Genomic DNA, 22,537 nt, shown 5'->3' with positions numbered 1-22,537 from the left:
TTGTATGTTGTATGGGCCTAGCAATCAACAATCAAGAGAATTAGCCCAAACGTAACGGGTCCAGTCAACGAACGTTTATAGAAACAATTAAGTATATTATTTGATAACAGATCCACTGTAGCACTCAAGTAAGTTAATTTCTCTGGTGAAATCCAGGTACAAAGCCTGGCATTGGAATCGTTTTTTTTTTTCCCTCCTCAGTCTGAAGACTCTGAAAATTCTACATCAAACGAACAGAGCAAGATCCAATATAAGTCTGAAGTCTGAAAAATTTACATCGAACTAAAACGACAAATAACACCGTTTAATAGAATCGATTATTCCTGTTTTAGAAAAAAACCATTATAAAAGGTAAGAGTTGTGAACTTGTGTGTTTGCTTATTTAGCGCGGTACTCCCGTTGAACGAGCTTTCCTCAGACTCCCGCGAGTGACCCTTAGTGTTTCCTCCATTATCGTCTCTTTCGCAGAAGACGCTCGCTGAATCGCAGACGCTGGTTGTGGTGAGGCTGCAACAATCGGTGCCGCTTTCTCTTCCTCTGTTGACAATGGCTGCGGCGGATCAGAGTTTGGCTTCGTGGCGGTTGAGGGCGATGGTGGTGGTCCTGGTGGAGATAGAGTAGTGAGTTTGGTTTGCGACACGCTTGCTTTTGCTTCTTTGATCTCTGTTTGTTGTTGTTGTTGTTGTTGCAGCTGCTTACGCGGGGAGGATGAAAGAGGCTTTGTTGATGATATAGGTTCTTTGGTTAGAAGCTGTGGTTTCTTTGATTGCAGACGCGCTTGAGGATTGGAAGCTGCTTGGCTCGTCGTCTTAAGATCCGGTTGTTTCTGTTCCTCCTCTTCTGCCTGCTTCTTTACCTAATGAATCAAGAAACACTCATCAACATTATCACTATTGTACAAGGAGAAACATATTTAATGATCTTCTAGCGAGCATATAGAAGAAGATGAAAAGCAGATAGACATGCTTGGCTGCTCTTGGTATTTTTAAAGTGCATCATATGATTACCTTAGGCTGAGGTTTTGGTGTTGATTGTAGAGCTACAAACTGCAGGATTTCTGTGATTCTTGTTTGTCCATAGGACACTGCTTTTCTGCAGTATATAACTGCCATATCTCCAGCTTTGGTCCTTAGCTCAATCAAGTTACGGTCAATTTCATTTTCATGCTTCGCAACATATGGTCTAAAGAAGGAATCGTAAACGTATGTAGTTCCCTGTGAAAAGAAAAGAAAAGAACAGTGAGACTGAGCTCAAATGGATCATATACACCGGTACTACTACTAACTGACTCTCTTTTAGCTACCACTAGAGTTTACTCACTCTGGTCTTGGGGAACCAAAGATATATGAAAAATGCCAGCTTTGCTTCACTGTATAGCGGAACCCTTCATGAAAACATGACAGAAACAAAGTAAGTACATAATATATCTCTATTCATCTGAAAGCATTCCTATATCAATAACACCAACCAGGAAGCAAAAGCATCGCCAACTCTTTCAAAAATGGTCAAAGCAGCCACCAAAATCCTGCAACAAGTTTGAAAAGAAAACCAAACTTTACAACAAAAGAAAAGTCAAAGCAGAAGCTCAAGAAAAGAAACAGATGAGAAAGCCAATCATCACAAACCAATATTGGCACCAGAACCGAAGCTGTTGCATCTCAGGCTTATTCTTCTCAACCGCTTTGTAGCATTCATAAGCAGGATACGCATATCCAAATACCATTCTGCCAACAAACGAAAAGTCAAAAATACAAATTCACAGAATTCATTGATTAAGTAGTAATACTTATGAAACCTCAAATGAAAGAGATCAGAGTTCATACACAAGCCCTCTTGTTAGAAACGATCCAATCATTGTGCACACCTGATAAAAAGGAACAACAAAAATATAATCATCAAGCCACGCAAATTATATGAAGAACACACAACAAAAGATGCGTGAGTAATAATACTATTTCAACTAACAAGAATCAATACTCATAACAAGAGAGAATCAATCAATGAACGGAACCCTACTATGTAATTTCTCCAGCTAAGGCATACATAACTTTTTACAAAACTCATATAGCTGGATCATCTAATGCTCTCAACCAACCACACATATCGAAGCACGAGAAATCATTAAATCTGAATCCTATGAACGAATGTACATTACTGTATGAAATCTACTCTTCTTAGTCCTTACTGGTAAAATGAGATTAGTGTCGGCGACGAGATGACTAGAGCAAACTCAAATGTGGTTATTCAAGTGAACAAGATTTGGATTCGATTTTGTTTCAAAAATCTCAGAGCACTCGACATTCGAATTCGGATTTTGAAAAATCGAAGCTACGAATCTAAGAGAAGATGCACAAATTTTGAAATCGATTGCAAACCAACCGACTACTAACTAAAGCAGCATCTGATACAGAAAACTAAAAACAAGGAAGTGAAGATTGATGAAGAAGAGTTTCAAATCGATCGCCATTGATAAAACAAAACACATTCTCTAACAAGACGAAACTGAGCTCCAACCGAATGAACAAATTAATAATACCTTCTGAAGAAAAGAAAAAAGTTTCGGAAAGTGAATCGAATCGGAACACTTCAAGATAGACTTCGGCGGAAACGGTATCGAAACGTCGGCGGAGGGAACAGAATGATCGGCGTAATGCGGCCGGAGACCGTTACGCAGACGGCGGCGAGAGCGAGAGAGCGGGGAAAGAGACAAAATGATTATGAGGAAAAAAAAAAGAAGGTAAAATAATTAAATTAAAATTTTTATTTTTCTTGTGGAATACTACTATTTACTTTTATTTGAAAGGGGGTTAAATGGTTCTCTGTGTTATGACCTAGCGTACACTACGATTCTTAGAGGTTAATCTTTCCTGTGATTTGAAATGGACGGTTTAGATCGTTGACATCTGGGATTCGAAGAATGGATATACTGTAGTCACTTTGTAGCTTATATTTTCTAGTCTTACTATGATCCAAGCTTTTCTTGTGAATTCTGTGCTGGAATTTATATACTTTTTAACCAATTTGATCATTTTTTTTCTTTGGATTCTTTTTATTTTCTTAATTTGATTGGTTGACTGATTTATTTTCCCCTAAAATATTTAATGAGTATGGCTATATTTGTTCATATAATTATGACCAAAATGGTAGCTTTTCTTTTGATGAATTCTTTGGTGGATTTTTATTTCTCTTACTAATTTGGTCCCTTTTTCCCATTGAATTCTATATTAGATTCCTTTTAATGTTAGGGTACACTGTTTTCTACAAACAATAAATAAGTATGGCTATAAGTAATAAACAATAAGCATGGATAATGATGGTTCATAACAATGATTTGGAATTTGTAAATATAAAAGGATAAATATTTTATATATAAAATTAACCTATTACCTGAAAAATGAAACTTCTGTTTTATGTTTTATCAAGTGGATTCATTATACAATAAAAATACCAGTGAAAGAGACAAAATGCTAGTGATGGAAATAAAAGTAATTAAAAGAATTTGAAAAATCATACCAGCGATTGTTACACAAATCACAATGTTTTTACTTTTTAGCTTTCGTTATGATTCATTTTTAACTATTTACTTTAGCTGAAATGGTGTTATGGGATCTTCTCGCTATTGCTTCGTAAACCATACAATTGAGACAATAATTGTAGACCATGATAGCATTCAAGTTTAATAGGTTATTCAAGTCAAACAGGTTATACAAATTTAAATTTGTATATTTTTTTCAAGTTTGAATCCAAATTTTAGATTTGGAGAGAGAGAGTAGGAAATCATGTTTTTAGTTTCAATGACATTAAAAATAACAATGGTAAATCTATACTTAGTTCTTAATTGTAATTAAATTTAAATTGATTCGACATATCTCGTGCACAAAATCTTATTTTACAACAAAATTATTTAAGCATATAAGTATAAATATTCAAATATCACTTATGTCGAAAAAAATGAAGTAATTTGTTGCTGCCAAATCAGAAAAAAAATGTAGGTACCATGTTAAAATTTTATTTGAGATTAGTATTATCATCCTTTTGTATTATCATTTTATCTTGAAACTAATCTTATTCTAGAACTAATGATAAACTATATTTGTATTACTCCTTCTGTTTCACAATTCTGTTTTACAAAGAGTGTCACTTTAACACATTTCACACAAATTAAGAAAACATTAAAATATACATATATACCTTTATTTAATAATTGTTTAGTGAGTTAATTTAATGGTAAAACTAGGAAATCTAATATAAAATATGCATTTGAAATATAAAATGATGCTTTGAAAATGTAAATGACAATATTTGTGAAGCAAAAATAAAACTCTAAAATGATACTCTTTAATAAAACTCTAAAATGACACTATTTGTAAAACAGAACGAGTATTATATACATAGAACTTGGAACTCAAAATTAAGTAGCATGAAAAAAGATAAGCATACAACAAAGACTTGAAAAAATGCAATAATAGGAGATTGAGAGATTCAAACTCATTACCTCAAGAACTACACTACACCTAGACCCGTTACCAACTGAGCTGAAATAAATGTTTGGACATTAAGAGTCGAAAGGTTACTTATATCAGTAAGCACATGTTTTGCTTGCTTGGCCTCAACGCCATAACCGCATAACGAGTAAATAAAAACTGGATGTGATGGTTGAAGTTGACTAAATGACTCGTAATGAATTTTACAGGTAACCAAAAAAAGAAGTTGATTAAAAACATTAGAACGTCATCGCAACTACCAAATTGGGACATTGCAACTCGCCCACGTTGCTTCCTTCCCAGGCAAGGGTACTCCCGTAATTACGAAAACAAAATTGGCAAAAACGGATCCCGTCCCGCGTGGTTTGATCAGTGTCGGTGCGCCCTCTCGATTTCATTATTTTTAGCCAAAATCTGTTTGCTTTCGAATCCCTAGATCTAGCCATGTCCATTATTGACATCTAACTCTGTTTTTTTTTTTTTTAATATCGACCTAAGGAGAACAAAATGGTGGCGAAACCAAAGTCAAGATGTTGTTGTTGTACTTGGTTAATCGGTATCATCGTCTTAATCGCTGTTATTCTCGCGGTCGTTTTAACATTCAGGCATAGATCAAACCACTCCGGTGATGATCAACCTGGCTCCATTGATAAGAAGTACGCTGATGCTCTCAAGATCGCTATGCAATTCTTCGATATCCAGAAATGTATACCATTCTCCTCATCACATTTCTCGTTTCTTTGTTCGTTGTAATGCTTATCTCAATTTCTCTATATCCCCTGTTTAATCAAATTGTGAATATCACGGTCTCCAAACTCATAGCTTTTTGAATATCAATTTTTTCTTGAATTACATTTTCAATGTGTTTTTCGCTTTTGGCACAAATTATATATTCATGTTCTTTTGATGCAGCTGGTAAGCTAGAGAACAACAAAATATCATGGAGGGGAGATTCAGGTCTTAAAGATGGAAGTGAAGCAAGTATCGACCTTTCCAAAGGTTTATACGATGCTGGAGATCACATGAAGTTTGGTTTCCCTATGGCTTTCACTGCTACAGTTCTCTCCTGGTCCATTCTTGAGTACGGTGATCAAATGGCTTCTGTTAACTTATTGGATCATGCTAAAGACTCTCTCAAATGGACTACTGATTTCCTTATCAATGCTCATCCTTCTCCAAATGTTCTCTATATTCAGGTACGTTAATGCTCGATCCATCATTATGAATGAATCTTTCATTAGAGTACTGATTTAGATTTATTCAATTTGGCTTTTTTAATCATGGAGGTGGGAAATCCGGAGACGGATCATAAATGCTGGGATAGGCCAGAAACAATGTCTAGGAATAGAACTCTTACCAAGATTGATACAGAGACTCCAGGGACTGAGGTTGCTGCGGAGACAGCAGCAGCCATGGCTGCAGCATCTTTAGTCTTCAAAGAAAGTGATACCAAGTATTCAAGCACGCTTCTGAAGCATGCGAAGCAGTTGTTCGATTTCGCAGACGATAACAGGGGATCTTACAGTGTCAGCATACCTAAGGTTCAGCCTTATTACAACTCAACTGGATATGGGGATGAGCTTCTTTGGGCATCTTCATGGTTGTACCATGCAACAGAGGATAAAACATACCTTGACTTTGTGTCGAAGAATGGTGAAGAGTTTGGTAATTTTGGAAGTCCGTCGTGGTTTAGTTGGGACAACAAGCTTCCAGGAACACATGTATAATAAAGACAAGCCACTTCTTTATAAATCATATGATTCATGTTCTTGCTTGTTTGATTAATATAACATTTTGGTGTGACTTGTTACGTTTGCAGATACTATTATCAAGATTAACCTTCTTCAAGAAAGAGTTATCAGACAGCAAAGGACTTCAAGGGTATAAAGACACAGCAGAAGCTGTCATGTGTGGGCTTATACCAAGCTCCCCAACTGCTACATCTAGTAGAACTGATGGTACTTTTCTTACATCTCACGTTAAACCATTCACTAACGATAGAAATATTCTGAATCACTAATTGGTAGTTATCTTCTGTTTTGATAGGTGGTCTAATATGGGTTAGTGAATGGAATGCGCTGCAACACCCTGTGTCCTCAGCATTTTTAGCTACACTCTACAGTGACTATATGCTCACCTCTGGTATTAAGGAACTGTCTTGTGATGACCAATCCTTCAAATCTTCAGATCTCAGAAAATTCGCCAGATCTCAGGTCCGTACATATAGATTACTATAGGAATGAGGTTACCAAAATAGTCTATAAAATTAACATCACAATTCAGAGAACAGAACTTGATATAAATATATATAATGTGCAGGCTGATTACATGTTAGGGAAAAATCCAGAGAAAATGAGCTATTTGGTGGGATATGGTGAGAAATATCCAGAATTTGTGCATCATAGAGGAGCATCGATACCAGCTGATGCAAACACAGGATGCAAAGATGGGTTCAAGTGGCTTAACTCGGAGGAACCAAATCCGAACGTAGCTTATGGTGCACTTGTTGGTGGACCGTTTTTGAACGACACGTTTATAGACGCGAGGAACAATTCTATGCAAAACGAGCCAAGCACTTATAACAGTGCTCTTGTCGTTGGTCTCTTGTCGAGTTTGGTTACTACGTCTTCCTCAATAGAATCTTTTATATGAGTCTTTTTTATATAATTAGAATCACACACCTTTATTTGCTTCATTCTATAAATGTTATGTAATGTATAAAAATGTTAAATGTATATGGTTTGTCGAGAGCATTTTACAAAAATGGAACGGGTCCCCCAAGAACAAAGAAGGGGTGAAAAGGACATTTCACAGAAAAGGCAATAATTACATCCACAAACCAAAAATTCTCTGCAAAACGTCAAACTAGAAAAGAAGCAAAAGAGCCAAAAGAGGAAAAACGTGTGGTGGATCTCTTTCAGTCTTCGTCTTCTTCCTTGTTCCTCCCAACATGTTCGACCCTTCACTGTTCACTCTCTACTCTCCACTTCTCTCGCTTCATTCCCAAAGCAGCTATCTTTACGAAGATCCATGTCTCTTCTGATCAGATCCTCCTACGTTTCGCACCTCACTCTCTACCAACCTAGAAACTCAAAGTCATCCTCTTTCACCAATCAAATCTCCTTCGATTCTTCTTTTAATCACAACCCTTTTGTCAATTTGGTCTATAAACGAAACCCAACAATAATGCAATCTGTTTCTTCTTCTTCTTCGAAAATGGCTGTTAGGAGCTCCTTGATTGACCCAGACGGTGGTGAATTGGTGGAATTGATTGTACCGGAATCTGAGATTGGGGCGAAGAAAGCTGAATCAGAGACGATGCCGAAAGTGAAGCTTACGAAGATTGATCTTGAGTGGGTACATGTGATTAGCGAAGGTTGGGCTAGTCCTTTGAAAGGGTTCATGAGAGAAGATGAGTATTTGCAAAGTTTGCATTTTAATTCTCTTAGGTTACAAAATGGGACTTTTGTCAACATGTCTCTTCCTATTGTTCTTGCCATTGATGATGAGGCCAAAGAACAGATCGGATCATCCCAAAATGTTGCTCTTGTTTGCCCCCAAGGTGATATCATCGCTTCTCTCCGAAGGTAAAAACTAAAAGTATATAAAAAATTACAACTTTGTTATGTTTCTTCAAGGAGAAGACTATGTAAAAAGAGCTTCTTTGATAGCTATGGAAGCATTGAATTGAACAATTTGACATTCAACTACTTCAATCTCGGTTCTTTTGTTCGCTGGCTTGTTGATGTGTGTAATCCTGTTTTTAAAGTAATGGACTTTTTTCTTGTTTTGAATCTTTCCTTTGGTGAATTGCAGTGTAGAGATATACAAACACAACAAGGAAGAAAGGATAGCTAGAACTTGGGGAACTACTTCTCCAGGATTGCCTTATGTGGAAGAATACATTACTCCATCTGGAAACTGGCTCATTGGTGGCGATTTAGAAGTTTTTGAGCCGATTAAGTATAACGATGGGCTTGATCATTACAGGCTCTCTCCCAAACAGCTTAGGAAAGAGTTTGATAATCGTCAGGCCGATGCTGTGTTTGCATTCCAGTTAAGGAATCCTGTGCACAATGGACATGCTTTGTTGATGAATGATACACGCAAAAGGCTTTTGGATATGGGTTACAAGAACCCTATTCTCTTGCTTCATCCTTTAGGAGGTTTCACGAAAGCTGATGATGTTCCTCTTGATGTTCGGATGGAACAACATAGCAAGGTGAATAATTCACTGGTCTTTCTCGAGTTTGTCTTCCTTATTAATCATTTAGATTATGATTTTATTTGATTATGATGTTGTAGGTTCTAGAAGATGGAGTTCTTGACCCAGAAACTACTATTGTCTCGATATTTCCATCACCAATGCACTATGCTGGTCCAACTGAAGTTCAATGGCACGCCAAGGCTAGGATCAACGCAGGTGCTAATTTCTACATTGTAGGTCGTGATCCTGCAGGAATGGGCCATCCTACTGAGAAGAGAGATCTTTATGATCCTGATCATGGGAAGAAAGTCTTAAGCATGGCCCCTGGACTTGAGAAACTAAATATTCTTCCATTTAGGGTAACATAACATAATTTCTTGACTGCAAAATCTTAGTTTCTTGATTATCTCTGAATATGCTGCTTCAATTCTCAATCATGTGTGTTGTTTGTATCTTTCAGGTTGCAGCTTATGATACAGTCGAGAAGAAGATGGCATTTTTCGATCCTTCTCGTGCAAAAGAGTTTCTTTTCATTTCTGGAACAAAGGTAAGAGATAGTTTCAAGTCTTTTGAGTCTTACTGAAGGCTCCAGTTTCCAAGATTCTTCTTGATTGCGATTACACCTGTTTTTTTTTCTCGGTTTTCTTGTTTTTTTTCTTGTAGATGCGAACTTATGCAAGAACAGGGGAGAATCCTCCAGATGGGTTTATGTGTCCGAGTGGATGGAATGTTCTTGTCAAATACTATGAGAGCTTGCAAGAAAGCGAAGAATCTTCAAAACAACAAGCCGTTGTTTCAGCCTAAAGAATCTAATTAGCATCTCTTTCAGAATTGAAGCTTCTTTTAGTGATCTATAAGAGGCTTTTTGTTTCACCTTTTTTTGGAATTGTATTGCTTAAACTACACTAGAACCTCTATAAATTAATATTCTTTAAATTAATACTCGCTATAAATTAATAAATTATTCCGATCCGAGTTAGGCTGGTGTAAAAAATAACACATTTCGATAAAATAATAAGATAATATTTTTTTGGAAATCCTATGTAAAAATATGGTCTCATTAATATCATAAATTAATAATCAAATAAACTAAATATATATATATACATATATATCTAAGAAAATATAGTGAGATATGACTTTATTGTTGTTTTCATATTCTTGAATTTGCATTCTTGTTGGAGTTCTCTAATCTTTTTCATTGTTATCTTCTCAAATTGCATTCAAAAATTGTGGAGAGTCCTAAATACGAGTAATTGGTTCTAAAAGTATCGCAATATCATTTTCGACTTCATCATTACCATGAAGGATAGTAGTAGCAATTTATTTTAAACTCTAAATTTCTAACATTTATCATTTTTACCTAAATAATATAGTAAACAATTGACATTCATCCTTTTACGATAGCCAAGATTATAAATTAAAAAAAAAACTCTATAAAAATGTGAATGATAAGAAAATGAGAAAATCTTTTCGTAAATTAATATTTTATTAATTTATCGATAAATCAATATTTTATTAATTTATCGATAAATTAAAAATTATTAATTTATCGATAAATTAAAACCTCTATAAATTAATAAAATTTCATGGTCCCGACCTTATTAATTTATAGAAATTTTACTGTATTACCCTTGAATCCATGTTTTTTTGTCTCATGTAAACTCATAATGTTCTGCAAACTCGAAACCAAATAATGTTCTTGATGATGAGAGAAGTTTGTTAATAATTTTCAAGGTCTTCAATAATATTTTCTCGGTCTCCTCTTTTTCTTTGTCAGTTCATACTTTAGTGAATCGAAAACAAAAAATGAAAGGCAAAAAGAGAATGGTCATATTTTATTACTTATTGATGTATCCATATATGTAGTGTGCAAAGAAAATACAAATAAATGGTTTTGAAACCAAAAGTCAAATAATTTTCACCCATGGTGTTTGTTTTCATGAGAAACTCAAAACTCACAATACCACAAAAGAACACCAAACCATTACAAGGACTTATAGCTCATATAGCAGAGATACTTTTGAATTGTTTCACTCGGCTCTAGATTGACCAGCTCGAGAAGAGAGGATGATACCAACAATGAGACCGTACAACGCAAGTGCTTCAGCAAAGATGAGAATCAGAATCATTCCCACGAACAACTTCGGTTGTTGTGCATTGGCTCTGCATCACACAAAGACACGAGATTACGAAGACAAACATTTTCACTCACATTATAACAACACATGGCAACAATATCAGGAGCTGCTGCTAAATCATGCACCCTTAGATTCTCACATCCAGTAACAACAACTAACACAACCAATTTCTAAAAGACTTTAAGATAGCAAAACAAGACAGAACAGCCCTAGTATGAAAAGAACTAAGCTCTCGTGATGTTGAATCAATCAAAAACTACCTTGATGTTCAACTTCATCATCACAGGTTCATAAAAGTTTGAATCTTTTCGTGACTCAAAGTATGAACAAAGAATCGAGATTTGACAGAGAATCAAACCAAACACAAAACCAAAACAAGCCTAAGATATGTTTATGAAAAGCTCAACATCTTAGAACAAATTGAATTAGCCTAGAGATGATCAACTTCAGGATCATAAAAGTTTGAATCTTTTCTTGACTCAAGTATGAACAAAGAATCAATCGAGACTTGACAGAGAATCAAACACAAACACAAACCAAAACAAGCCTAAGATATGTTTAAGAAAAGTTCAACATCTTAGAACAAATTGAATTAGCCAGCCTATAGATAATATCATCGTGGAATCAGATAGAGAAGTTACCTAACACCAGCATCACCGACGATGCCAATAGCCATACCGGCAGAGAGACCAGCGAGACCACAAGCAAGACCAGAAGAGAGATGGGCATAACCATCGAAGAGATAGTAAGACTTAGCCTTAGGGTTGATTCCAGTACTGATGATAACAGCAATGATGAGACCATAAATACCTAAAACACCAGCCATAACCACAGGAACAATAGATTTCATAACAAGCTCTGGTCTCATAACACCCATCGACGCTACACCAACCCCGCTCTTAGCTGTACCGTACGCTGCTCCCATACCTGAAAAAAACAAAATCGGATCGGATTGGATCAGAATCAAATCGTTGATTTCAATTTGTGCGAAAAGGAAAAAGAGAGATCGGGGGAATGGGAAATTCAGATGTTGTTACAGGAGAAAACGAGAGCGGCGGCAGCGCCGAGGAATCCGAAGAAAGGAGCAGTTTCATCGCCGCTGAAACTTGAAGCCATGGCTCGTCCGATGAGATCTGATCGGCAAAGAGACAACAAAAGAAATGTGTTTTGAGGATTTGGGAGAGAAACAGAGAAACCAATCTTCTTTTGTTTTTTTTTCTGTCAATATAATAAATGATTTGATTTTGATTGTTTAGTCATTGCCGGCCGTACGTCGGCCTGTGAAATTAAACCGGTCTTAAATTAGCTAACCAAACCGTACCAAAAATGTAACAAAACCGTACCGTAATAAACATTTCATTCACATATTTGTTTTTTTGGAGTTTTGCAATGCACAATTTTCTAATTCTGTAAAAGAGTTGAAAGATTTTGCTTGACGATGTTTTTACTAGGAAATATTTATCTAAATACTAGCCTGTTGGGAAAGTCGAATCCAAAACTTAAAAAAAATACTGAAATTTTGAAACTATTATATACATACGATGGTTAAGAAGAATAAAAGTGGTTTTTGAGTTTTTATAGTCATGACATTTGATGATTTTTGATTACTAATTGACATGGTTATTTGGTATGGAATTTCTGTTTCCTGTTAGTATGTATGAATGAATAAAAGTTGCAAGATAAGGCATTGTTTAGTGTTTGTTTGCTTTATATGCAACGGATCTGTTTAAAAAATTTCTCCCGTGAGCAATATCTATATGAATGCTTAAGCCGATCAGCATGAACTTTTAATCACAGGTCGTAGTTGACATGATGCCACTTCTATGGGAGATGATTTTTCGAGCGACGATAACCATTAGATTAACATTTTTTCAAATAGTATAATAATCATTAACTAAGTCAGCGAAACTTATATATAATAAGGTATGGTGGAGAATAAATCATAACATGAACAGCTTCCAAACAAAATCTTTTTCTTTTTTTTGACTTCTTAAAACACAATCTAATTATAACCGATTAAAAACATGTTAATGTATGTGTGTGTGTTTATAATATGGTAGCGCGAAAATAGGATGCAAATGATTAGCATTAGCAACATAAAAATACAAAGAGTCAACTAACTGCATTCATGAATGGAATGTCATCCGTCAATCATTAGATTTGGTGATACGGCTTATATTAATTTACAAATGTGTAAGTAAACATATACGTCGTCTGTGTAGGGAGAAAAAATAAGCATGTCCAGTCATAACTCAACATGCGAATGTACGTATTATTGAGTGAAAAAGGTGTGTATCAGAAAAGTTCATCTAACATGAAATAAACAAAGGAAAAGTATAGCATTTGTTTTGAGATATAAAAATCTAACTACGAAAAATCAATTTAACACCGAATTCAAATATGTTTATATAACTAACTTAACATCGTTGGGAGTTGGGACAAACACAATAGTACTATTTGATATGCATGAATGTTTTGCGATTCTTTGAAAATTGACATTCGTTTCTTTATTCGCATGCAGTTCATATGTTAGAAAACTTGGGACGACCAAATTAATTAACATGCAATGAACCAGATGATATAGCTCCTTGGAGGTCAAAAACGTTACGGACTTTGACTCGTATAATATATAGTTGCATGTTTGATGTTATGTTAACACAACACCGCCATCATTAACTCGTCCCTTTGCAGCCTACCGAACTAATTAATCTCAAATAATCGATTACGTACATACAAGTCCGTCGAAGATGATGTGAATCCAATAATATAAAAATGTTCATTCGACAGATAGTACATATATCGTGTGTTAAAATTATTTGAATGCAATGATATACCAAAAACTAAGACGGTTGACACCAAAGCAAGCCAATAAAAAAAGGAGTTGAAAGAAATGGACCATATATTAATATATTTGCACAATGTGAATAAATAATGCGAAATTGTTATTTTTATGTATTTCCATTTCGAAACAAATTAACAAGTGGATTCGTTTATATCTGACACCAAGTCAATATAAATTTTTGTTGTGAAATCTTACAAATGTGTGTACATAACATTTGAAATAGTTCTATAAATACGAAATTTATTGTAAGCATTTCAGTGTATATATCAAGATATATGATGAATCTTATGGAGTTTATTAATTCTATTATAGGTATTGTTGCAAATGCTACGCATTTTATAATGTTTAACTAAACATAATGACAACGACTATTATTTATTTCCATTTAGATGATAAGATTAGTGCAAAGACTCCAAACCCTTCGTTGGATTAGAATGGTATATAGAAATATTAGTCCAAAACTCATGTAAACTCGAATTTACTCACAAACTTAATATGCTAAATAATTAATGTTATACATACTATATAATTCTCACAAATATTTAATATCGGGACTACACCGAGGCAGCGATTTAATGTGCATGAATGTTTTTCTAAAAACTGATATGCGTTTGTATGTTTATTTTATACTTGTTTTGTTATTATTAGTAGTAGAAAACTTGCGAGGACCATAATAATTAGTATGCAACGAACCAGAAGAACATCCCCTGCTTGGTGAACTAAAACGTAAAGAACTCTTGTGACTTGTATAATTATAATATATAGTTTGCATGCATATGTGTTTGAAGTTAACACAACATCTCCATCATTAATTCGTCCCTGCAGTTTCCCAAACTAATTAATCAAATAATCGATAATTACATATGAAGCCCCTCTCGAGGATTATGTAAATCCAATAATATGAATACATTATGTGTTTCCTTCACGAATCATATTCTGATTTATGTAATCATTCAAATAGTGATTACTAATTATTATTATTTGAATACAATCATATACTTACAGAAAATAGATGATTTATCATATGTGATTTTATAGAAAAGAAAAAAAGAGAGTTAATGAAATAATGGATCATACATAATTATCTCCATAAATGTTTTTCTGGTGAAATGTGGATACCAAAATTAAACATCAAAACATATATGTACAGTGAAGACCTTCTTCAATTCCTATTAAAAATCGATTTGAAATCTTTTTATAAGCATTACAATGGAATTAAAATCAGACAATGAAACTTCAATTGTAATTTCATGAATTCTTTTATAGAACATTAAAATCGCCGCTGAACTTTTTTGTTTTAGAGAAACATGCAAAGGATAAATATGAATTAGTATGATATACTTGAAGGAAAAAAAGATGACGACGTCTCCCTTGGAGTTTGTATATTGGTTCTTTACTTCTTTTGCATCGTTTCACACCAGTCGTAAAAAACCATTTTGTACAGTTTGATAACGTCTGAAATCGTTATTAACTAAAAGTTAATTATCACTAACGTTTACGGTTGTGGAAGACCATCAAATAAGAGCAAGTGCATTAGCGTTAGTTTGGTCGTCATTCGATATTAAAATTATAAATTTAAATCAAAATAAATATATTATCGAACAAATGTTTCTCCAAACGGGACGTAATTTGCTGCGTCCTTCGTTATATGTGGCACCATCTGCGTGGTTGATGTTGTTTGGGTAGGGCGAACCCAAAAATCGGTTCGTCCAGTTCATTTGTGTTTTCTCTCTGACTCTCTCTCTAATATGTTTAATATATTTTTATTTATTAATTTAAATAATTAATCTTTTAAATTTAAAATATTATTATTTTATTTAGGGGATCAATTGTGAAGGGTAACAATGCTCATACCAAACTTAAGAAACTCTGAAAATAATTTTATTAATGTGTCCTACACTAATGTCCATACTCTAATAGTCTTAGAAGTTTGAAAGAAATTATAATGGTATGAAAACAAAATTGTTATTTTCCTTCAACCAACCTTAATCATATAAAATCTTAATAATAGTCGAGACCTTGATTATACTATCTTGCAAATTTTAATATTCAGAGCTAACAATCGTAACGTACGTATACTAATGTCCCGTAGACCACTATATAAACAACACAAGTCACAACACAATTCTCATCATCACACAACACAAAAACATTTCATAAACAAGAAAATCATCAAATAAGAGACAACAAAATGGCAGCACGGGCGACATTCATAATCTATGCTCTCTTCCTAGCATCACTCCAACTCCTCCTAACACGCCACCTGTCCTCCGCCGCTGGAGGATCATGGAACGTCCTCCTCCCCAACGTCGGAATCTCCGCGATGCATATGCAGCTCCTCCGCAACGACCGTGTCGTAATGTTCGACAGAACCAACTTCGGACCATCGAACATATCTCTTCCTAACGGTAACTGCCGTGACAACCCGAACGACGCCGTCTCGAGAATGGACTGCACAGCTCACTCGATCGAATACGACGTCGCGATGAACACCGTCCGTCCCTTAACGGTACAATCAAATACATGGTGCTCATCCGGTTCGGTTAGACCGGACGGTGTTCTCGTCCAAACCGGTGGAGATAGAGACGGGGCGCTAAAAGCGAGAACCTTCTCTCCTTGTAATAACGACCAATGTGATTGGGTCGAAATCGACAACGGTCTCTCGAAGAGAAGATGGTACTCTTCTAACCATCTTCTTCCCGACGGTAAACAACAAATCGTCATCGGAGGTCAAGGACAGTTCAACTACGAGTTCTTCCCCAAAACGACAAATCCTAACGTAGTTGCGTTGCCGTTTTTGGCTGAGACTAATGATCGAGGACAAGAGAACAATCTTTATCCTTATGTGTTCATGAACACCGATGGGAACTTATTTATATTCGCTAATAACAGAGCGATACTACTCGACTATGTTAAGAACACGGTGGTGAAAACTTTCCCGGCGATCCCCGGTGGTGATCCCAGGAGCTATCCGAGCACTGGCTCAGCCGTGCTATTACCGTTGAAGAATCTTGAAGTGGCCAAAATCGAGGCAGAGGTTCTGGTGTGTGGAGGTGCACCGAAAGGATCGTACAACCTCGCTTTTAGAAGGAAGACTTTCGTAAAAGCGCTTGACACGTGTGCGAGGATCAAGATCAACGATGCGGATCCTCAATGGACGGTGGAGACGATGCCGCATGCTAGAGTCATGGGAGATATGACGCTTTTACCTAACGGAGATGTTTTGATCATTAACGGTGGAGCTTCTGGTTCTGCTGCATGGGAGCTTGGTCGTGAACCGGTTTTGGCACCGGATGTATACCATCCCGAGAATCCGGTTAACACGAGGTTTGAGACCATGAACCCGAGTACAATCCCGAGAATGTATCACTCCGCGGCGGTTCTTTTACGTGACGGTAGGGTTCTTGTCGGAGGAAGCAATCCTCATGCGTTCTATGAATTCACCGGAGTGCTTTTCCCCACGGAGTTAAGGTTGGAAGCTTTCTCTCCGGTTTATCTTGAACAGCAGTTTGCTAATCTTCGTCCGAGGATTCAATCTCCTAAATCGCAGTCCAGGATAAAGTATGGGATGAATCTGAAGGTGAAGTTTAGTGTCATCGGAGAAGTTACGGGTCCGGTGAAAGTTACAATGGTGTTCCCTTCCTTCACAACTCATTCCTTCTCGATGAATCAGAGGCTTTTGGTTTTGGACAATGTTAAGTTTACGAGGAAAGGTAGATCAACGACGTATGAGGTTCAAGTGAGGACTCCGAAGTCGGCGATTATTGCACAGCCTGGTTATTATATGATGTTTGTGGTGAATCAAAACATACCAAGCGAAGGTGTTTGGGTAAGGTTACAGTAGTGATCCATATATATATATATATATTTTTAATACTTTCTGGCTGTGTGTATGTTTTATTTATTGGTTGAATTGGTTCTTTAAGGAAGAACCTAATTTAATTGTACATGAATGTAATAATTAAAAATGTGTGTTCTTGATTTGATGATAATAAATTAATTGGATACTCTTGTTTTGTGTCGGTTGTTTCATTGATATACATATTAAGAAATTCAAGACTAATAATAATTCATCCACTACAAAAAGACCCCCTTTAACTTCGTATAATTTCGAGGGTAACGTGTTCAAACCTGTATGTACATTAAGTTAAGGGATTAATATAAATAGGGGGAAAAACTTGGTATGAACTGAAACAGGAAATTAAATGCTAGTGTATCTTAAGCACAAAGTGATGAAATAGCAAAGAAGTAAAACTTGTCAACTTGATCTTCAGACAGAGACTAGAAAATGCTGGAACCAGAAGCAATCATGCACTTAAAATTGGTCTGACCTTTTTCTGTAACTCTGTTTTAGATGCAACATATAACGTTCGAACGAAGAATTAGCTATAGAGGACACGATTTCTAGACTGAAAAAATCATTCAGTTTCTTGACTGAAAAAAATCATTTAAGATCTTTACAAACTCTGTTTTAGATGCAACATATAACATTCGAACGACGAAATTAGCTAGCTAAGCAAACCATATAGAAGACACGATTTCTAGACTGAAAAAATCATTCAATTTATTGACTGAAAAAAAATCATCTAAGATCTTTACAGCATATTATATATCTCTCGAATCATATAAAATAATTAAAGAGTATTCTTTCAGTTTTTTTTTTGATGATGAGTATTCTTTCAGATGGAAACATTAACAATTGATCCCCAAATGGCCAAATTCATTATTGGCGAATAGAGAAACCATTAAATAAGAAATCTAATTTATCAATCTGTCACTTAAGCATATACGTAGACTTTTTTCCAATAGAAAAGATAAAAATGTTGGCCACATTATAACAAGAGCTGCCGGCTGCGTATGAAACAAAACTAAAAAAATACGAAGAGATTCAGAAAACACTTCATTACACATTCACGAAACATATTGTTTTAACAACAAGACGCAAAAGAGAAGTCCTAAAGAATCAACGATAGAAAGAAAGGAAACACACCAAAGGGTTATAGAGTACGAATCTCACACTATTTACATGATTCTATCTCCTCCCATCAAAGAACAAACGAAAACAAAATACAAATTAACAATATTTAATATTAGATAAGTTTACAAGATCATCAAGATGATTCAAGCACGTTCGCCACGAATGCGTCTAGCCAGTTGAATGTCTTTGGGCATGATGGTGACCCTTTTGGCGTGAAGTGCACAGAGATTGGTGTCTTCGAACAAACCCACCAAGTATGCTTCAGCTGCCTCCTGGAGCGCGAGTATGGCATGGCTTTGGAACCTCAGATCAACCTATGTAATAAATTCATATCAGATTATATATATCTTTCACCAAAATGACCAAACAAAAACGAAAAACTAATTTCTCACAAGAACTTTGATAAGTTATATACCTTATGATCTTGGGCGATTTCACGAACAAGACGCTGGAAAGGCAGTTTGCGGATCAACAAATCAGTGCTCTTCTGGTACTTACGTATCTCACTACCCACCACCACCACCCACAAAATAAACAACCGTACGCTTTCAACATTGAATGGAAGGATTTATCGAAGAAGAGTAGAAAACAGAAACTCACCGAAGGGCGACGGTTCCGGGACGGAAACGGTGAGCCTTCTTGATACCACCGTTGTACGGTCTACGAGGAGTTTTCCTCGCCGCCTTACATAACACAAAAAAAAAAAAAACAGAATGAGAAACCGATTCTCAAAACGTAATTCGTCACGCTAACATGATCTCAATAATATACTCGAGATATAAAAGAAAAAGAAAAAAGTAATGAGAAGAATAGAAAAGACAGAAGAACGAACCTTGGTAGCGAGTTGCTTCCTTGGACCTTTTCCACCGGTGGATTTCCTAGCAGTTTGCTTCGTACGTGCCATTTCTTCAAAGCGAGAACAGAAAGAGAGAGAGAGAAGCAAAGAGACTTCGATCGAGAGGAAGATGATGATGATAACTGTCAAAAAGAAAACTTCCGACAGTTACTTATGATTGCGAGAGTAAAGTGAACGTACGATGTATGTGTGTAGTAGAGATGATTTCACTTATATAATGAGTAATGATGTTGAAAGCGGTTTTTATTTTTAAAAAGACGGTTATTTTGGAGAAATGAATAAATGGAGCGAACCGGTTTTTGGGAAATTGGAATTTTCTATGCAGAGGAGATGAGAAGGCTGACGTGCGATCTCCGTATTCGAATTTGATTGGTTGATTAATAATTAATTACCAAACGTTTTCGTGGGTTACTAATGGGTTGGGCCTTAATATCCATAGGCTTTATTTATCCAATTTTCTCAAGTGGATTTGGTAAAGTATTTTTTTTGTTTCTTTTAAAAAAGATCTACAATTCTACAGTATTGATTTATTCTATTTTCTATTTTTTTTCATAACTTAGGCTAAATCCTCAGGTCTATGGAGGGCCCGAGACTAATCCCTGGGGGAAGTGCAGCCCACGGATAGACCCTCTCTTCGGATATTCAAATAGGCCGTAAGCAAGGGCCCATATCCATGTGGTCACATAATAAATGAGTAGCAATTCCGCATCTGGAGATAATTGATCCCTGACTTAGACCAACAGGGCAACTCTTCCAACCAAATGGGAACTACTAGCCCACCACCACGTGGTTATCTATTATATTTTCTATTGTTTCCATATTTTGTCTTTTTCAGTTTGAATATACCATTTCCTAATTTCAATCAGCTGATTTTTGTGCCATTATTTATAATAAATAGCATACTGTATTCATTATTTACACAGCTTTATTTATTTTTCTTTCTCGGCATGTAAAGAAACACAAACAAAAAATTATAGTAAACAAATTAAAAAACTAGCTAACAAAACAAATTTGACTTCAACACTTTTAAAGAAAACGAAAAAAAAAACACACACTTACAAAACAAGGAGAGAGAAAATATCTTTTAACTAGAGTTGGATCCGCGCTACAGCCCGGGAGAATAATTTTGTGTTGTTTGAGCTGATTGCCAATACAGAAAATATTATTATTTGAAATAAAATATATTTTTTACATGTAAATATTTGTGATTGTATACAATTAAAAGGAACAAAAGAGAGTAAACAATATAATGAGACGTGATATGAATAAAATTAAATAATAATTTATCTAAGACACATTTTCGAAGCACGCGTAGACGAATAATATTGTATAAGTTTGTATTTATTAATATGATACTTGACGAAAACATACTAATCTGGATTTACTTTTCTACGCATAATAAAGAAAGATACTTGGACATAGTAATCTCACAATTAGGTGACGATAGTTTATATACTAAATTTTTAGTTTATGACTTTAATTTGTGTTGGTAAAAATGTACAGTATTAGTTAAATTTAAAATAAACCTTGGCTACATTTAAAATTGTGTTTGTTTAGAAAACTGGGCCGGGATTTAATGTTGTTCACAATTTCGTTTTGGGCTTTGTTGGCCTTTATGTTCACTCTTTTTTTTTGTAGACTTTTCACTTGAAATCAACGAATGTTTGCTACATTGCTTCTTCAGATTCTGAAAACATTGCCCCTCTGTTTCAACCTCCATATTTCCTTCTATTGAACTTAAATCCGTTATTATTCCGAGAGATTTCATTACTGAAATACACCATATAATCAAATTCACTACTTCTTTATACCACCAAACCTAATATAGGGATTCCTTTATTTAGGAAGACAAAACTTTTGTAATTTAATAGAAACAAGAAAAAAGCACATTAATAAAGTAAAATTTTCCACACGAGTGAAGTGAACAAAACAAAAGATAGTGACGAAAAAAGAAAAGAAGAGACAAAACGTTACACAAAAGCAAAGCCAAAAGAAAGCAAAATATTAACGAATTAATTTTCTTATATAAAGTAATGTATATTCTTTTGGTAATAGAGAAATCCCCAAATGAAATCTCTTCAATTTAATCTCTCTCACTCTAAGTCTTTTTATATATATTTTTTCACCTCACTTTATCTCTCTCTCTCTCTTTTTATTTTTATTTTGTTGCTTCTTTCGTTTTAGTTCTCTCTTCTGTGTCCTTTATATAATATTTTTGTTTTTGTGTGTTTTAGGGTTTCTGAATTTGGTTCTCCCATTTTTTTTTTTTTCTTTCCCTTCTTCAATCCTCCTTGTCGTCGCTTCTGATCTGCTCTGTCAGTATCACTAGCCGTTGTTTTCCCGCCAACTTTTAAAGCTTTCCTCCGATTCGCCGCGTTTACCCCCCGAACGAAACTCGTCTATTGGATCTAGAAAAATTTTGAAAATTTTGAAACAAAGCTTATGGCAGATGCGATGAATTCGTCGTTGGCGGAGAAGAAGAAGAAGGAAGAGAGCTCGGAGGAGGAGGAGAAGGGAGGTGAGCTATTGTTTTGTGGCGCTACGGCTTGGGATATCGTTGGGAAACGCAAAGGTGGGATGGAAGGTAACTTGGTCTCTCCTACTCGTTTAAGGCCTCTCGTCGGCATTAACATTCGATTCGTCGCCTCTGGTTGCGGTAAAACTTCCTCTTCTTCACTCCTCCTCCTCAAGAGTTTTCTGAATCTGTGATATTTGGTGAAATCGATTTGATTCCCTTTTTTTTATATTTTTTTTATTTTAACTGTGTTTTATCTTGCTGTGTAAATGTAGCTTCGTTTCATTGTGTGGCATTGGACGTTGAAGGTCGTTGCTACACCTGGGGACGCAATGAGGTAATGCTCTGATCCACCTTCGTTTCTTCTTTTTTTTGTTTGTTTACAAATGGGTTACTACTTTGTATAAGCTTCTCTCATGTGAAATTGTATGTTTAGAAAGGACAATTAGGCCATGGAGATATGATCCAACGTGACAGGCCAACGGTTGTGTCAGGGCTCTCTAAGTGAGTTTTT

The 22,537-nt window shown here is 35.4% G+C and overlaps 7 protein-coding genes across 9 annotated transcripts in view; 4 read left to right on the top strand and 3 right to left on the bottom strand.

Annotated features, from left to right (window-relative positions):
* On the bottom strand, positions 204–4,520 carry LOC104740693 (HVA22-like protein h). 2 transcript variants are annotated; one of them, XM_010461374.2, is made up of 7 exons: positions 4,496–4,520; positions 1,824–1,864; positions 1,626–1,724; positions 1,469–1,525; positions 1,321–1,384; positions 1,008–1,214; positions 204–856 (listed from the first exon to the last, which is right to left on the bottom strand). In XM_010461374.2, exons 2-7 carry the CDS (start codon positions 1,853–1,855, stop codon positions 383–385), a joined length of 933 nt encoding a protein of 310 aa, XP_010459676.1. In that variant the 5' UTR covers positions 1,856–1,864; positions 4,496–4,520; the 3' UTR covers positions 204–382. The 2 variants fall into 2 exon arrangements, with proteins under 2 accessions (XP_010459676.1, XP_010459675.1); XM_010461373.2 differs by lacking the exon at positions 4,496–4,520 and adding an exon at positions 2,537–3,701.
* LOC104740692 (endoglucanase 2) lies at positions 4,764–7,237 on the top strand. Of its 2 annotated transcripts, XM_010461372.2 has the most exons (7): positions 4,764–4,862; positions 4,983–5,190; positions 5,397–5,680; positions 5,771–6,205; positions 6,304–6,442; positions 6,531–6,697; positions 6,804–7,237. In XM_010461372.2, the coding sequence occupies exons 2-7, from the start codon at positions 4,992–4,994 to the stop codon at positions 7,134–7,136; spliced, it is 1,557 nt and encodes a 518-aa protein (XP_010459674.1). In that variant the 5' UTR covers positions 4,764–4,862; positions 4,983–4,991; the 3' UTR covers positions 7,137–7,237. The 2 variants fall into 2 exon arrangements, with proteins under 2 accessions (XP_010459674.1, XP_010459672.1); XM_010461370.1 differs by lacking the exon at positions 4,764–4,862 and having other exon boundaries at positions 4,869–5,190.
* On the top strand, positions 7,515–9,666 carry LOC104740691 (ATP sulfurylase 2). Its single transcript, XM_010461369.2, has 5 exons — positions 7,515–8,071; positions 8,301–8,706; positions 8,790–9,050; positions 9,152–9,238; positions 9,355–9,666. Exons 1-5 carry the CDS (start codon positions 7,515–7,517, stop codon positions 9,493–9,495), a joined length of 1,452 nt encoding a protein of 483 aa, XP_010459671.1. The 3' UTR covers positions 9,496–9,666.
* On the bottom strand, positions 10,504–12,046 carry LOC104740690 (V-type proton ATPase subunit c2). Its single transcript, XM_010461368.1, has 3 exons — positions 11,870–12,046; positions 11,474–11,759; positions 10,504–10,857 (listed from the first exon to the last, which is right to left on the bottom strand). Exons 1-3 carry the CDS (start codon positions 11,946–11,948, stop codon positions 10,725–10,727), a joined length of 498 nt encoding a protein of 165 aa, XP_010459670.1. The 5' UTR covers positions 11,949–12,046; the 3' UTR covers positions 10,504–10,724.
* LOC104740688 (aldehyde oxidase GLOX-like) lies at positions 15,798–17,696 on the top strand. Its single transcript, XM_010461367.2, has one exon. It carries the CDS (start codon positions 15,866–15,868, stop codon positions 17,516–17,518), a length of 1,653 nt encoding a protein of 550 aa, XP_010459669.1. The 5' UTR covers positions 15,798–15,865; the 3' UTR covers positions 17,519–17,696.
* LOC104740687 (histone H3-like 2) lies at positions 18,593–19,675 on the bottom strand. The gene is made up of 4 exons (XM_019235925.1): positions 19,485–19,675; positions 19,253–19,335; positions 19,068–19,158; positions 18,593–18,966 (listed from the first exon to the last, which is right to left on the bottom strand). The coding sequence occupies exons 1-4, from the start codon at positions 19,554–19,556 to the stop codon at positions 18,796–18,798; spliced, it is 417 nt and encodes a 138-aa protein (XP_019091470.1). The 5' UTR covers positions 19,557–19,675; the 3' UTR covers positions 18,593–18,795.
* LOC104740686 (protein RCC2) overlaps positions 21,661–22,537 on the top strand; it is a 5,145-nt gene continuing 4,268 nt past the window's right edge. The window contains exons 1-3 of the mRNA XM_010461366.2: positions 21,661–22,164; positions 22,299–22,360; positions 22,460–22,527. Of these exons, the coding sequence (XP_010459668.1) occupies positions 21,951–22,164; positions 22,299–22,360; positions 22,460–22,527 (344 nt within the window). The 5' untranslated portion in view covers positions 21,661–21,950. The remainder of the gene's footprint in view (positions 22,165–22,298; positions 22,361–22,459; positions 22,528–22,537) is intronic.

This window comes from Camelina sativa, chromosome 14 (genome assembly GCF_000633955.1).
Source record: "Camelina sativa cultivar DH55 chromosome 14, Cs, whole genome shotgun sequence".
In the NCBI taxonomy this organism is placed as follows: Eukaryota; Viridiplantae; Streptophyta; class Magnoliopsida; order Brassicales; family Brassicaceae; genus Camelina; species Camelina sativa.
This window is presented reverse-complemented; position numbering and strand designations above follow the sequence as displayed.

Coding starts and splice junctions, on each gene's coding strand:
- LOC104740693 (XM_010461374.2), bottom strand. CDS start 1,855: ATGATTGGATCGTTTCTAACAAGAGGGCTTGT. Junction 1,385..1,468: donor GGCGATGCTTTTGCTTCCTG/GTTGGTGTTATT, acceptor GTTTTCATGAAG/GGTTCCGCTATACAGTGAAG. Junction 857..1,007: donor CACCAAAACCTCAGCCTAAG/GTAATCATATGA, acceptor TTGATTCATTAG/GTAAAGAAGCAGGCAGAAGA.
- LOC104740692 (XM_010461372.2), top strand. CDS start 4,992: ATGGTGGCGAAACCAAAGTCAAGATGTTGTTGTTGTACTTGGTTAATC. Junction 6,206..6,303: donor ACAAGCTTCCAGGAACACAT/GTATAATAAAGA, acceptor TTACGTTTGCAG/ATACTATTATCAAGATTAAC. Junction 6,443..6,530: donor TACATCTAGTAGAACTGATG/GTACTTTTCTTA, acceptor CTGTTTTGATAG/GTGGTCTAATATGGGTTAGT.
- LOC104740691 (XM_010461369.2), top strand. CDS start 7,515: ATGTCTCTTCTGATCAGATCCTCCTACGTTTCGCACCTCACTCTCTAC. Junction 8,072..8,300: donor ATCATCGCTTCTCTCCGAAG/GTAAAAACTAAA, acceptor GGTGAATTGCAG/TGTAGAGATATACAAACACA. Junction 8,707..8,789: donor GGATGGAACAACATAGCAAG/GTGAATAATTCA, acceptor ATGATGTTGTAG/GTTCTAGAAGATGGAGTTCT.
- LOC104740690 (XM_010461368.1), bottom strand. CDS start 11,948: ATGGCTTCAAGTTTCAGCGGCGATGAAACTGCTCCTTTCTTCGGATTC. Junction 11,760..11,869: donor CGCCGCTCTCGTTTTCTCCT/GTAACAACATCT, acceptor TGTTTTTTTCAG/GTATGGGAGCAGCGTACGGT. Junction 10,858..11,473: donor GTCGGTGATGCTGGTGTTAG/GTAACTTCTCTA, acceptor TGTGTGATGCAG/AGCCAATGCACAACAACCGA.
- LOC104740688 (XM_010461367.2), top strand. CDS start 15,866: ATGGCAGCACGGGCGACATTCATAATCTATGCTCTCTTCCTAGCATCA.
- LOC104740687 (XM_019235925.1), bottom strand. CDS start 19,556: ATGGCACGTACGAAGCAAACTGCTAGGAAATCCACCGGTGGAAAAGGT. Junction 19,336..19,484: donor GGAAGCAACTCGCTACCAAG/GTTCGTTCTTCT, acceptor GTGTTATGTAAG/GCGGCGAGGAAAACTCCTCG. Junction 19,159..19,252: donor CCCGGAACCGTCGCCCTTCG/GTGAGTTTCTGT, acceptor GGTGGTGGGTAG/TGAGATACGTAAGTACCAGA.